Consider the following 12092-nt stretch of genomic DNA (forward strand, 5'->3'; position numbering starts at 1 on the left):
ACAATTAACTAACTCAGGGGTTGATGGTGGATCCAGGTAAAATGAAATCCTTCTCTCCGTTTAGTATGTTGTATCTATTGGTCTAGTGAGGAGTTTTATGTTCTTTATATCGAGCTATACTCCCTATCGAAAACCATTGTGTTTTAGCTTCATTCGCAAATGCTTCAAGTCATTTCCACTGTCAGCAAGCAAGGGCGCATCATCAGCACATGGCAGGCCATTACGAAGCCTCCTCCATTCCTGATGCCACGTTCCCCTGTGTGCAGCCCGGCTTCTGGAATTATTGCCCCGCGTACAGGTTGAATCAGGATGATGAAAGGACACAACCTCCACACCTGCCCTTCCCAATCTATGGATAGGTTCTTCACCAACACAGGGAAGTGTTTGGAATTCCCAGTCTTCCCTTTGTAATGGCCCTCATAGTCAAATGCCTTTGCAGAGTTAATCAAATGCTAGTAAGCATATTTCTGATAATTCTCTGCCAAGATCCATCTGATGTGAACCATGGTCGCCTTCCTTTCACATCCTCTTTTGAATCTGGCTCCAACTCCTGGCCGTTCCCTCTCGATGGACCACTGCAGACGTTTTGCATGAAGCCAAATATTATTTGCTTCTGATATTAGTGATGTTGTTTAATACCTCCCATTTTCTGTTGGATCACCTTTCTTTGAAATGGGTACAAATATGGACCTCTTCCAGTTGGTTGGCCAGGTAGTTATCTTCCAAATTTCTTCTTTAAAAAAATCCCCCAGCCCCACCCAATTTCTTAGTAGAGAGGAGTGAGCACCCCCAGCAGTGCATTCATTTTCCGGAACAGCTCCGTGGGTAGTCTGTCCATTCCTACAGGGATGCTATGAGCCAGCATCTACTCAATGGCACACAGCAACAAGCCCATGGAAGGTGGAAAGTTCCCCTTGTGGGCGAATCACTGGAAAGCCCCAGGAGGCAGCCCGGGGATAGAACCTGGGCCCAGAGAAGGGGAGGCCTGAGCTCATCATCCCACAGGGGGGCAAGTCCCTTCTCCCGCCTGGGCTTCAGTTACCCCTCTGTGTAATGAGATGATAGCCAGTAGCCCTTTGAGCTTTGATGACCTGTCAATAATCCAATGACCCCTTCGTCTCAGAGAACAGGAAGGTCAATGATCCTATCTTAGTTCACAAAGACAATGCTCTGCACCCTAATGTAGTGAGTAACGACTGGGGTCCTAAAAGCTTGTGAGCAGCCATCTAAGGTACAACCTAATGGTCCCTCTCTATCCCGAGGAAAGAAGAAGAACAAAATCGAAGGACACGGGGAAACAAGGAGTCCGTTGGACAGATGGATCATGCAACTATCGGTCTCCACAACGCTCAGGCCAGGAGATCTAGATGGTGCCAATCTACCACTCCCCACTGCTCCGAAAAGGATGTGGACCAGAACTTAAAGTCATGAAAGAGGCCAGGGACCCTCCAGGCTATTGCCCTTGCCTTTCAGATCTTGCACTGAACTCATCTCCAAATTAGAATAATGACCCACTGACGATCAGCCGGGCAGCATTTGTCCAAGGGCACAGAGGGTTAGGAAGGAAGGAGGAACGGAGGCAGCGAACGGGGAGGCGGTGGGGTCAGGGATGGCACATGGGAAGGACTGCCGTGGATGAGTTGAATCAGAATGTGCAGAATTGTTGCATGTAAAACTCTGCTCTGCTCTGCAAATGTTCATCTGATTCACAATACAAAGCTGAGGAAAATAATTCAATGGCCCTTCATTCTGGGAGACAAGTACCTCTCAAGCTCTTTTAATTTGGAAAATAAACTGTTTTGCTGATTTCAATATGCCCCCTGCATCTCAGGATCACACCCCAGTCCCCAAATAACACCCATGGCTGTTTTCAAAACATGGAAACAGGATCACGCGAAGGCCTATCTCTGAACTGCCATGATGGGAGTCCACACGGGCCAGGTGGCCGTGTGAGTACACGGACGGTGACGTGTGGACGGTCCACCACTGGTGTAGAGCTCAGGAAAGCTGAGGTCCAATCCCAGCTCTGCCACCAACCAGCTGTCTGCTCCTGGGACAGATATGTCTCTTCCCAGGGCCTCAGTCTCCCCTGGGTACCAGGAAGCGGTCGGCTGAGATCATCTGGCAGGCCCTGTCCAGCTTGACCTCCTGCATCTGTAAGTGTGGGGATCAGCTGTCAAGGGGAGGTGGTAGACAAAAAGGCCCGAGGGGGAAAGGAGCAAGGGGGGAGGGCGCTGCAGTACACCAGGGAAATTTTGATTTGTCCTAGCAAAGTGCCACCATTTTTCAATAAAATACTAATCCGAAGTGGCACACTCGAGGGACAAGGGGCATCTATGCGGAAGTCAGGCAATGTGCTAAGTTATGGATGTGTGCTCTCTAGTGCCACCCCGCCCCTAGGAGGCGGGTCGGAGGAAAGCAGTGAGATTCAGGGAAGCACAGACCCTTGCCTGATGTCCTACAGCACGTGCATGGCTGGAGCTCAGCTGGGTGGGACTGCAAAGTCCGAGGCCTGAGCTCCGTGTGCTAGGCCGCCTTCCTTGTACAGCCTGATGGAGGTGCCTGAAGCCACAGCCCCCGAAGAGGCTGGCATCGAACCCTAACACATGTGGGCGTGGGGATGGGAGTAGGGAGCAATCAAATCGGCAGGCGATTAGAGCTGTCATCGGCCAAGCCATAGTTTACAAAATCTTCTCCTGGAACGATGTGATTTGAGAACTGGAGAGGTGGCAAGAGAACAGAGTTGCCATCACTCAAAGGGGGAAAAAGAAAGTATCTTTGCCAAGATGCTTACTCTGTTCAAGCCATGAAGAAGTAAGATGCAACAAATGGGAGAATAATTACGTCTGCCTAAAATTACTTCTTTTGTGCATGTGGGAGAGCTGACGTGCACTTTCGTTCCCTGCCACGGGAAGGGGGACGGTGGCCATCTGCACCTCCCCAAGATCTCACTGCAGAGCGGTCTTGCCGAAGAACACTTGTAATCCATATGAATCCTGTTGGGATTTTTCGGAATGAATCTGAGTGCCTGGCTTTCACTTCTTGCTGTCCCGAGTGACTCTGAGTCCTGCTGAGCATAAGTGGACCCTCCAGGCCCTTGCTCTTGCTTCTGGATCCCGGTGGGGACAATGACTGTGTGGGTGCATTTTCTGGTTAACCACCCACGAATGTGGACCATACTGGGCTGAACTAGGCACCCCTGGAAGAATGCCCTGCCATGGTTCTGAGTGATGCCACGGGGCTCTGAGAAGTCCCCTGCCCCTCTGAGTCTCATTTTTCTACTCAGGACACCAGATGCTTAGTCTGGACGACTCCTTCCAATCCCGACAGCAATAAGCCCAACACATTCACCTGACTCCTTCAGCAAATGAAGGGCACTTACAGACCCACAGGTGGGCTCATTTTCCCACTCGCTGGACTCGCAGCGACTCTCTAGGGCAGGGTAGACCTGCCCTGTGGGTTTCCTCGGCTACAACCTTTGCAGAAGCAGAAAGCCTCATTGTTCCCTCATTGCGGCTGGTGGCTTCGAACTGCTGATCTTGCAGGTCGAAGCCAAACTCACAACCCACTATGCTACCAGGGCTCCATATCGATGAAAAAAGATGAAAGAGAGCTATCAACCAAATGCAAGAGGTGTGGGGGGAGGATCCTGTGTGAATTCTGCTCAGGCAAACCCACTGTAACACTGCTTTTTCAGTGGATCAGGGGAACCAACGTCGATTAGGAATTAGAGGATATTAAGAATTGCTGTTAAATGTTTTAGGTACAGTAATAGTATTGTGGTTAATGTTTTTTAAAAGCCCTTATCTAGTAGAAATGCAATCTGAAGTATTTATAGATTGAAATGAGCTAATGTCTGGGATGGGCTTTAGAATTCTATAGCAAAATGAAGCGAAGGTGGTGGTGGTGGTGGTGGTGGTGGTGGTGGTGGTGGTGTGTGTGTGTGTGTGTGTATTAAGTCAAGACAACACAAGAGTGGCAAAATGTTGGTAAGAGTTGGAGCTGCCTGATGGGTCTCGGGAGGTTGATTATGCTATTCTCTCTCCTTTAGAGGATGCTTGAGGATTTCTCTAATAAGAAATATAAGCCAGGCCAGGCTGCTCGGAACGTTGGGACTGGATTAACCACTTCCACTCCCCTTGCTTTGACTAGCTTCTCAGGCCACCTGGGAAGGTGGAGGTGGCCTCAACGGACACGCCGTTGAGGAGAAATCTGAAACGCTGGATGCTGACGTGCCTTTGTTGGCAGAAAAATGCTGCCTAATAGCACCGCTTTCTCTTATTCAAAACATCCCCTGTTCATTTTCTTTCCTTGTGTATCATGGCGTCAACACACATCCCAGAACCCGGAGTTCATCCACTGGAAAGAATAATCATTGCAAAAGCCTACCTTGAAATTGAGTAAATTTAATGGTCCCCATCCTCTCCCCGTTCCGGAACACAACTTGACCCTAAAAACAAAACAACACACAAACAGAAACAAAGAGAAATGCTATATTAGTCCAAGCATGGCTGCTGGAGGCCGAAGTTCATTAACTGTACAACGTGATTTACTAATATTGGAGGGAAAAAGAAACTCCCTCTGGACCACAGATGCAGAATCACACCAATTGTTTTTCAATTGGTTGTGACTTTATCTGGTTAAGTTGAGGCGCCCCAAATCAATCATGGAACTGGAACATGAATCAAAGCCCAGATAGACATCATCATTATCATGACTATTTATTAACTCCATGTGTCCTGCATTGTCACGGAGACAGGGGCGTGCTGGGAAAATGGAGCCGAGAAGCTGCTTGGGGACGCCGACCTGGCCTTTGCTCCCCATGCCCACCCATACAGATGTGGGCCTTTGCTAAGACTAAGTTTGGCTTGGGGGCCAGCGGGGTGCTGGAGGTCTGTTAATATTTCCTATTAAGGAAAGAGAATGCTTGTCTAAGCTCTTCCTGAATGGTGACGTCAGTCCCAATTATAACTGGGCTCCGGCGCAGCACAAAACTACACTTCTTGCATGGGAGAGACCTGACTAGGGTCACAGGCAGCTGAGTGACCCTCATTAGGGACCCTAGGAGCAAGGGCAAGACTGCTTCATCTACTGCACCTGCCTTCTGGCCGCTACCAGGCTTTCCATCTGCTTACTAATGAGAAGGCATGGAGGAGGTGTGGTCTCTCTGCAGCTTCTGGGGGGTACAAACGCTCAGCTGCTAACCAAAGGTTGAAGGGTCGAGTCCACTCAGAGATAGCTTGGACGAAAGACCTGGAGGATCAGCATGGGACACCCTGTGGCACACAGCTCTACTCTTGACAAACGGGGGTGGCCGTGAGTGGGCAAGACTCAACCGCAGCTGGTTAGCTTTGGTTTGGGGCTCTTTCTGTCATGTAGAGCCCAGCTCAGAGTTTGCAGCCCTGCAGGGAAATTGATACACACCGTGCCACGGAAATCTCATCCTTCATTGTACAAAGTCATTCAGCCAGCAAGGAAGCCTGCCGGGATTCAAATCTGAGTTTGATTTTAAGGCTCATGCTGCTTCTGACCCAGAGATAATTTCGCGTCCGTCTCTCTGCTAACTTGAAATCTGGAGGAGAAGCTGCCTTAAAGGCACACGGGCTTTCTCTCCCAGCAGTGCTCCGGTCTCCTCAGATGCCGGGATGTCCCCTCCTGGGTGGAAGCCCCAAGCCTGAGGCCCTGCGCCATTCAGAAGAAAGACAATCACTCAACTTGTTCTCAGGAGCCAGAAACACCTTCTAAGGCCACATTGACACCTTTACAAGAGCCTAAAGACAGCTGGGTGTAGTACCAGCCTGAAACTAACACCCACCGAATTCTATATTCAGGTGACAATGGTAAGCAATTCCTTGGAGTGTGAAAAACTGCAAGGTAAGGTGATATCGGAGCTGTGATTTCAGTTCTAGGGATGATTGGTAAACACAGAAAGCCTTCCAGAACTTTCCTTTGTACACACATGGATCGCCTTGGTTGGGGGTTGTCCAAGAGGGCGTTTTACCCACTGGACCACGTTGGAGATCTCACTGATGCGCCATCTCCCGCAAGCCCCGAAGACTCCCAGGACTTGTCTCTTTCCAAGTGGATACATTTGACGAGCTCATGCGAAAGGTGTGTGGCGTGCGCTTGGAGAGCATGCTCGTGGTGCTGGGTGTGGGAGGGGCAGGAAAGAAGCGTCCTGCATTTGGTCCGTGTCCCCGCCGTCCTTCCTAAAGAACACCAAGGAGCCCCTCCTGGAGGCCCCACTGCTGGTGGGTTGGTTCTCAGTCAAGGCGACCCCCCATTTCCGAGCAGGTCTGAGTTCCAGAGGGTTTTCTCGGCCATGGTCAAGGAGAAACCAGAGCGATAGCCCTTTCTTCCAGCTGCTGCTGGGCGGATTGGAATGGACAACCTTTCCGTTGGAAGCCAACAGTTGGTCCCATCTAGGAACCTGTCTTCCTTTATTTTCTTAACAAGAACTATTTTTTTAAAATGCTGCTCACAATCACCCTACCATTTCTTTCATCTCCTAGGTCGTGAAGCAGAAGGAAAGGCATGTTTGAATATCACCAACGTGGGTTCAAACCCCCACCTCCACCGTCTTGCAGGCAAGTTCATGAACATCCCCGAGCTGTGGACCTCGCACAGAACTCCTGGTACAGAGCAGGCACTCCATCGATGGCAGTATTCATTTTGTTTAAACACTCATAACAAGGAGCTGAAATACACACACAATATATATACATATCCGAAGTGCTGGGAATCATTCCAATGGCTGGGAAGTTTCAACTATCACGTGATAAAGGGATACACTGTTGGGCCCCCATCCAAGGTGGTTTCACTATCTCGGACACCTCAGCCCAAGGTGACTGAATGCCCGAAACCACATGCGCCACGGTGGGGCCGGCCTACCCGCTGGAGGAAGCTGAGAGGTGGAGGGAAACACACGGGCAGTGGGCTTCACCGAGGGCTGCATCCGAGAGGAGGTCCAGGGAGCTCCACCAAGCCCCCTTTCTGAGGAATCCGGGTCCCAGGAGTCTTCCGAAGGAGTTGCCACAGACAGCAGTTTGGCCAATGAGGCCAATCCTCCGGATTGGACCTTGGACCCATAGCCCAGCCAAAGGTAACACGGAGAAGTGTGGATGTGAAGGAGGGCAAACATTCATTGGGTGATTTTTCAAGGAAATCTTCCCAATAGGTGGTTGATTCGCACATGATTCCACAAATAGTTGCCAAGGAGTGTCAGGGGCCCCCATGGGTCAGTGCTCCCCTGCTAACTGGAAGGCTAATGGCCTGACCCCACAGAGGCGTGGCTTCTGTAGCGAGCACAGCCAGCCCCACTCTGTGGGTCAGCTCTCCGCTGTCCCATGGAGTCCCTAGAGTGAGAATCGAGTGGACGGTGTCCAACAACAACATGTCCTGGGCACCGCGCTAGGTACTTGTTGCTACTCTCAGGGAGTTTAGATTTGATGAGGAGAGTCAGACAGATAGCAAGGCAATCTACATTCCTGTGGAAAGAAACAAAAACGGGCCCGGCTGGGTGAGGCACTGGGTCGAAGCAAAGACGTCACTGAGAGCGGAGAAGCCAGAAGGAGCTGCTCCCACCAAAGGGAGAGTGGTCCTAAGGTCGGGAGGCCTTGGGGTGCTCAGGTAACTGAAAGAGAGCCAGAGTGGCCAGGGCGTAGAAGGGAGCAGAGACAGGCTGCGTTTGACCTGAGAGGCCGAGAGGAGGAGCTTGGAGGTCAGGGGTGGGGGACCCAAACCAAGCCAAGCAGTACTATGAGCGGATCATGCTGGTTGTTGGATAAGAGACTGGCTGGCAGACAAGACAAACGTGGAGGCAGAGCTGCCTGCCTGGATGCTTGCCAGCCAGCAATCGGGGAAAGGGTGTCCGTGGCCAGCTTGGGGTGCACTACAAATGTGGCTGAGTACCATGGCCAGGGCACTGTGGGACTTTCATCTACATCACACACATGTTGTGGTGTGCTGCCCAGATGGAGGAGGGAGGCACTCCCTCCCCCAGTGGCTGAGCGTCTGGGCTGCAGTCACCTTGTTTCAAGCAGTGATTCATGGCCACCCCATGTGGGCAGACTCACAGAAAGGTCACAAGGAAGGGACGAGCCAGCCAGGGTGCAGTGTAGCAATGATGAAACATACAACTTTCCTCTAGTTCTTAAATGCTTCTCCCCCCCCAACTATCATGATCCCAATTCTGCCATACAAATCCGGCTAGACCAAAGCATGTACACTGGTACAGATAAGAGCTCTCTACACACAGAATCCAGGACAGATGAACCCCTCAGGAATAATAATGAGAGTAGTGTACCAGGAGGGTAGGGGGGAGAAAGGGGGAACCAATCACAATGATCGACGAATAACCCCCACCCTGTGGGGATGAACAACAGAAAAATGGGTGACAGGAAACAGTGGATGATGAAAAAAAAAAACCCATTTATAAATTATCAAGAGTTCATGAGGGAGGGAGGGTGGGAGAGGGAGGGAAAAAAAGAGCTGATACCAAGGGCTCAAGTATTAAAAAAATGTTTTGAGAATGATGATGGCAACATAGGTACAAATGTGCTTGACACAATGGATGGATGTTTGGATTGTGATAAGTGCTGTACGAGCCCCCAATAACATGATTAAAAAAAAAGAACCATTCTTTTTAAGAGTGTGACCTTTTGAAAGCAGATTGTCAGGCCTGTTTCCTAAGATGCCTTTGGACGGATTTGAGCCTCATTCACTTGCCCCACTTAGTGTCTCTCCCCATCACAACAGAGCTCTGTGAACTGACGGCATGCCTCACCCCTGTCGGCAGTGGTAAACCTCAGCAGTTCTGCCCCCGGCCTTATTCACAACAATGCTGGCCAACTATTTAGCTCAGAGGTCCCGGTGCCATCAGTGGAGGCTCTCCCACAGCTGCCGGAAGGACAGCGACAAGCACTCCTGCCGGTGAGGATGGTGAAGGCCTCTGGGTGTGCCTGGCCTCGGTGAGTATCCAGGGGGCTCGATGGGTACACTGGGGGGCTTGCGGCGGCCCGCTTTCCCTTTTTGATTCTGCCTGAGCGCCTTGGTTTCCTGCAAACCCTCGCCTCTGGTCACCGCACTCCCTTGGCTTGCTCTTCCATCCCTTCCTAGCGAGTGCAACCAGTGACTTCCCTGGGCTCGGCCTCCCTGGGAAACGCCTGACGTGCCTTCTGGTTTCTGGGCTGGATGCTGATTGATCATGAAGTTTAACTTCTGAGGAGTTCATAAGAAGGATCACAGAGCATATTTAGAATACAAATAACATAATGAAAGGAAAAGCCCAAGTGGATAATTTATTTTTAAAACACACCCCCGCCTCCCCAAAAGAGATGCTGCTAATGTCAAACAAAGCAACCGGGCTCATAAACACGAATCCAAATGAACATCTCAAATCTAGTTGGGAATAATGTGGCTGCTTCTCTTCTGTTTTCCCCCCTCCCCAGCCCCTGCCCCGCCCCTGGGAAATCTTCAGGCTGATGGGGAGGAAACTCAAGCGCCAGCACGTGTCAACGAGTACCTACTGCCGTTGGCTCGAGCTCCCGCGGTCATTGAGATGTGCTGAGCATCGTTTCTCCCACGGAGAAGCGGTCAGAACAAGATGCTCCTCCAGGCCTGCTTGGGAGGACTGAAGAAGGCAATGTCTACGAGAGACTTAATCCAGAGTTGGGGCCTAGAAGAAAGGCAACCAGGATGCTTCCTAGAAGGCAGAAGGGTGAGACTTTGCCTCGTTTCCTGTTGCTTTGGGACCATCACCAGGAAAGGACATCGTGTTTGACAGAGAAGAAAAGGTCACAGGAACGAAGGACACTCTTATGGAGCGGGGTTGACACACAGCCGCGACCATGCACCCACAGGCAACAGCAGTCTTGAAGTTGCCCCAGGGCCAGGCAACCGTTCATTCCATGATATGGAAGGTCATCACCATTTGGAACCTACTGGAAGGCAACTAACAAGGACAACGTATCCTAATCCCTCTAGTTAACCAGAACTGGTGAAGCTCCACCGATGCCTGTTCGGAATCCCTAGAAGAGTTGGAGAGTTTGCACAATGCAGAGGACTCTGGCAGTCAGTGGAGTTCAACCACCTCCTCTTTAAAAAAAAAGTGAATTGTTTCCATGGTTCATCCTTAACGTGTGTTGACCAGGCATGTGCAAAATCTACTCCCCCAATCATTTATGAGTCAGAGCAGCCCAGCCCTGTGTTGGGGCCTTTTCTGTGGCGGCTGCTTCTCTTTGCATGTCATAGCGGTATCATGATCTGGCATAGGGTCTGAGAAGCGGGAAGATTAAAGCTCTGGAGTTCCGTCGAGGTCTACCAGTAGCCCTCGCCTGGAGCCAGAAGCTCAGCGGAGTGAAGACGTGCTTGGCTCAGTCTAATTGCACTGAGCCGCGGGCCCACAGTCTCTGCAGATCAAGTTGCAATTAGAGAAGACTTTTCAGCTTTAAAAGGGCTCTAGCCTGCTCTCCTGCCTCTAACTGGTCTCCCTGGTCTTTGGGAGGTGAGTGCAAGTGTGTGCACACACACCAGAACATGCGTGCTCATCTCTGAGTGTTTGATTTCAAAGGTCTCCCCTGTCCAGTCACGTGGGCAGAGGCACCTCTAAGGGGATAGAACTTGAACATGACTAAGTCACCCTGGTCCATCTGCTGGCCCAGAAAGCACCTCGCTGCCTGTGCACATGACCCAAGGCCCCCCTGTACCATTCTGCCCTGCTGGGTTCCGCCCAGGACAGTATTGTCTCAGATTCAAGGCAAGCACTTTGTGCTTAGATCTTTGATCTGGTCTCCATCACGGCTAGAGGCACACACCATGCAGGGTGGGTGAAGGTAGCACCTTCCGCTTCCAAAGGGGCAGCAGAATGCAGGAGCAAGACAAAGGCCAAAGAATTGGTTGCATCTACCCAAATGCTATGCAGGGACAAAAAAAAATACTCTTTTTTTGGGGGGGTGTTCTCTGAGGCTATGGGGGATGTCATATTTTGCATACTACTTAAAGTATTTTCTCTTACACAGAACAATCGTGTGCGAGGCCCACTCCATCAGGGAAGTTTGCTGTACCCAAAGAACCCTGAGCCTTGAGTTTGGGGCAGGAAGTCCTGCTGCCACTCTTTTTGCAGAGGCGCAGTAAGGGCAGAATAGCATCATTTGATCCCAGGGGCCCATCATAAAGGGAGGGGTGGTGTAAGGCAGGGCTGGGTGTGATGAAGAGGATGAGGATGAAGAAGAAACCTGTTGAGTGGATGGTCTACGAGAGGCAGAACCAACTCCCTCCCTCTCCTTGCAGGGAGATGACAAGAGCCAAGCTTATTTAGAATAGCAAAATGTCAGAAATCAGCAAAATGTGCACGGAGCAGAAAAGGAGCAGAGTAAATGAGATTACAGGCACATGATGGAAATTATGATAGAGGCATGCAGTCAACAAATACTACCAAGCACCTGTGATGTGTCAAGCACAGGCTGTCGAAAAACCAAACCCACTGCCCCTGAGCCGATTCCAACTCATAGCGACCAGAGTAGAATTGCATCTTTGGGTTTCTGGGACCCTCTCTTCTTCACAGAAGTAGACAGCCTCATCTTGCCCCCTCCGAGCAGCTCGTGGGTTCAAACTGCTGACCCTTCTGTTAGCTGCTCAATGTGTGGCCCCTACACCACCAGGGCTCCCTCATCAGGGTGCTGTCTTCTCCAGGTGTCTACCTTTCTCTCTGCATGACATTAAATATTTTATTGTGTTTTCAGTGAAAGTTGACCCAGCATCCTAGGCTTCCACTGAACAAACTCTACAGTTGGGTCAGTGAGAAGGGGTTATACTTGATCACTGGGTGACAACTATCCCGTGATTTCTGTTAGGACTCTCCCGCTTCCTGCCCTAGCTTGCCCAGCTGTGTTCACCATTTGGTCTCACACAGACGCTTCTCCCTCTTTCTTTTTTGGGCTGGTACTGGGTCAGGTTTATTTTCTGAGTCAATCTGTTGTCTCTCCCTCTCTCTCTCATCCATCCATCCATCCATCCATCCATCCATCCATCCATCCATCCATCCATCCAATCATCCATCCATCCATCCATCCATCCATCCATCCATCCATCCA

The 12092-nt window shown here is 50.7% G+C and overlaps 1 protein-coding gene across 1 annotated transcript in view; it reads right to left on the minus strand.

The window, feature by feature from the left end:
* Positions 1 to 12092, minus strand: part of GABBR2 (gamma-aminobutyric acid type B receptor subunit 2) — a 265401-nt gene that overhangs the window by 90718 nt on the left and 162591 nt on the right. Inside the window, exon 7 of the mRNA XM_004711077.2 lies at positions 4390 to 4450. Within this exon, the coding sequence (XP_004711134.2) occupies positions 4390 to 4450 (61 nt within the window). The remainder of the gene's footprint in view (positions 1 to 4389; positions 4451 to 12092) is intronic.

Source organism: Echinops telfairi, unplaced genomic scaffold (genome assembly GCF_000313985.2).
Source record: "Echinops telfairi isolate 266 unplaced genomic scaffold, ASM31398v2 ScPeMD7_7410;HRSCAF=8448, whole genome shotgun sequence".
NCBI classification, from domain to species: Eukaryota; Metazoa; Chordata; class Mammalia; order Afrosoricida; family Tenrecidae; genus Echinops; species Echinops telfairi.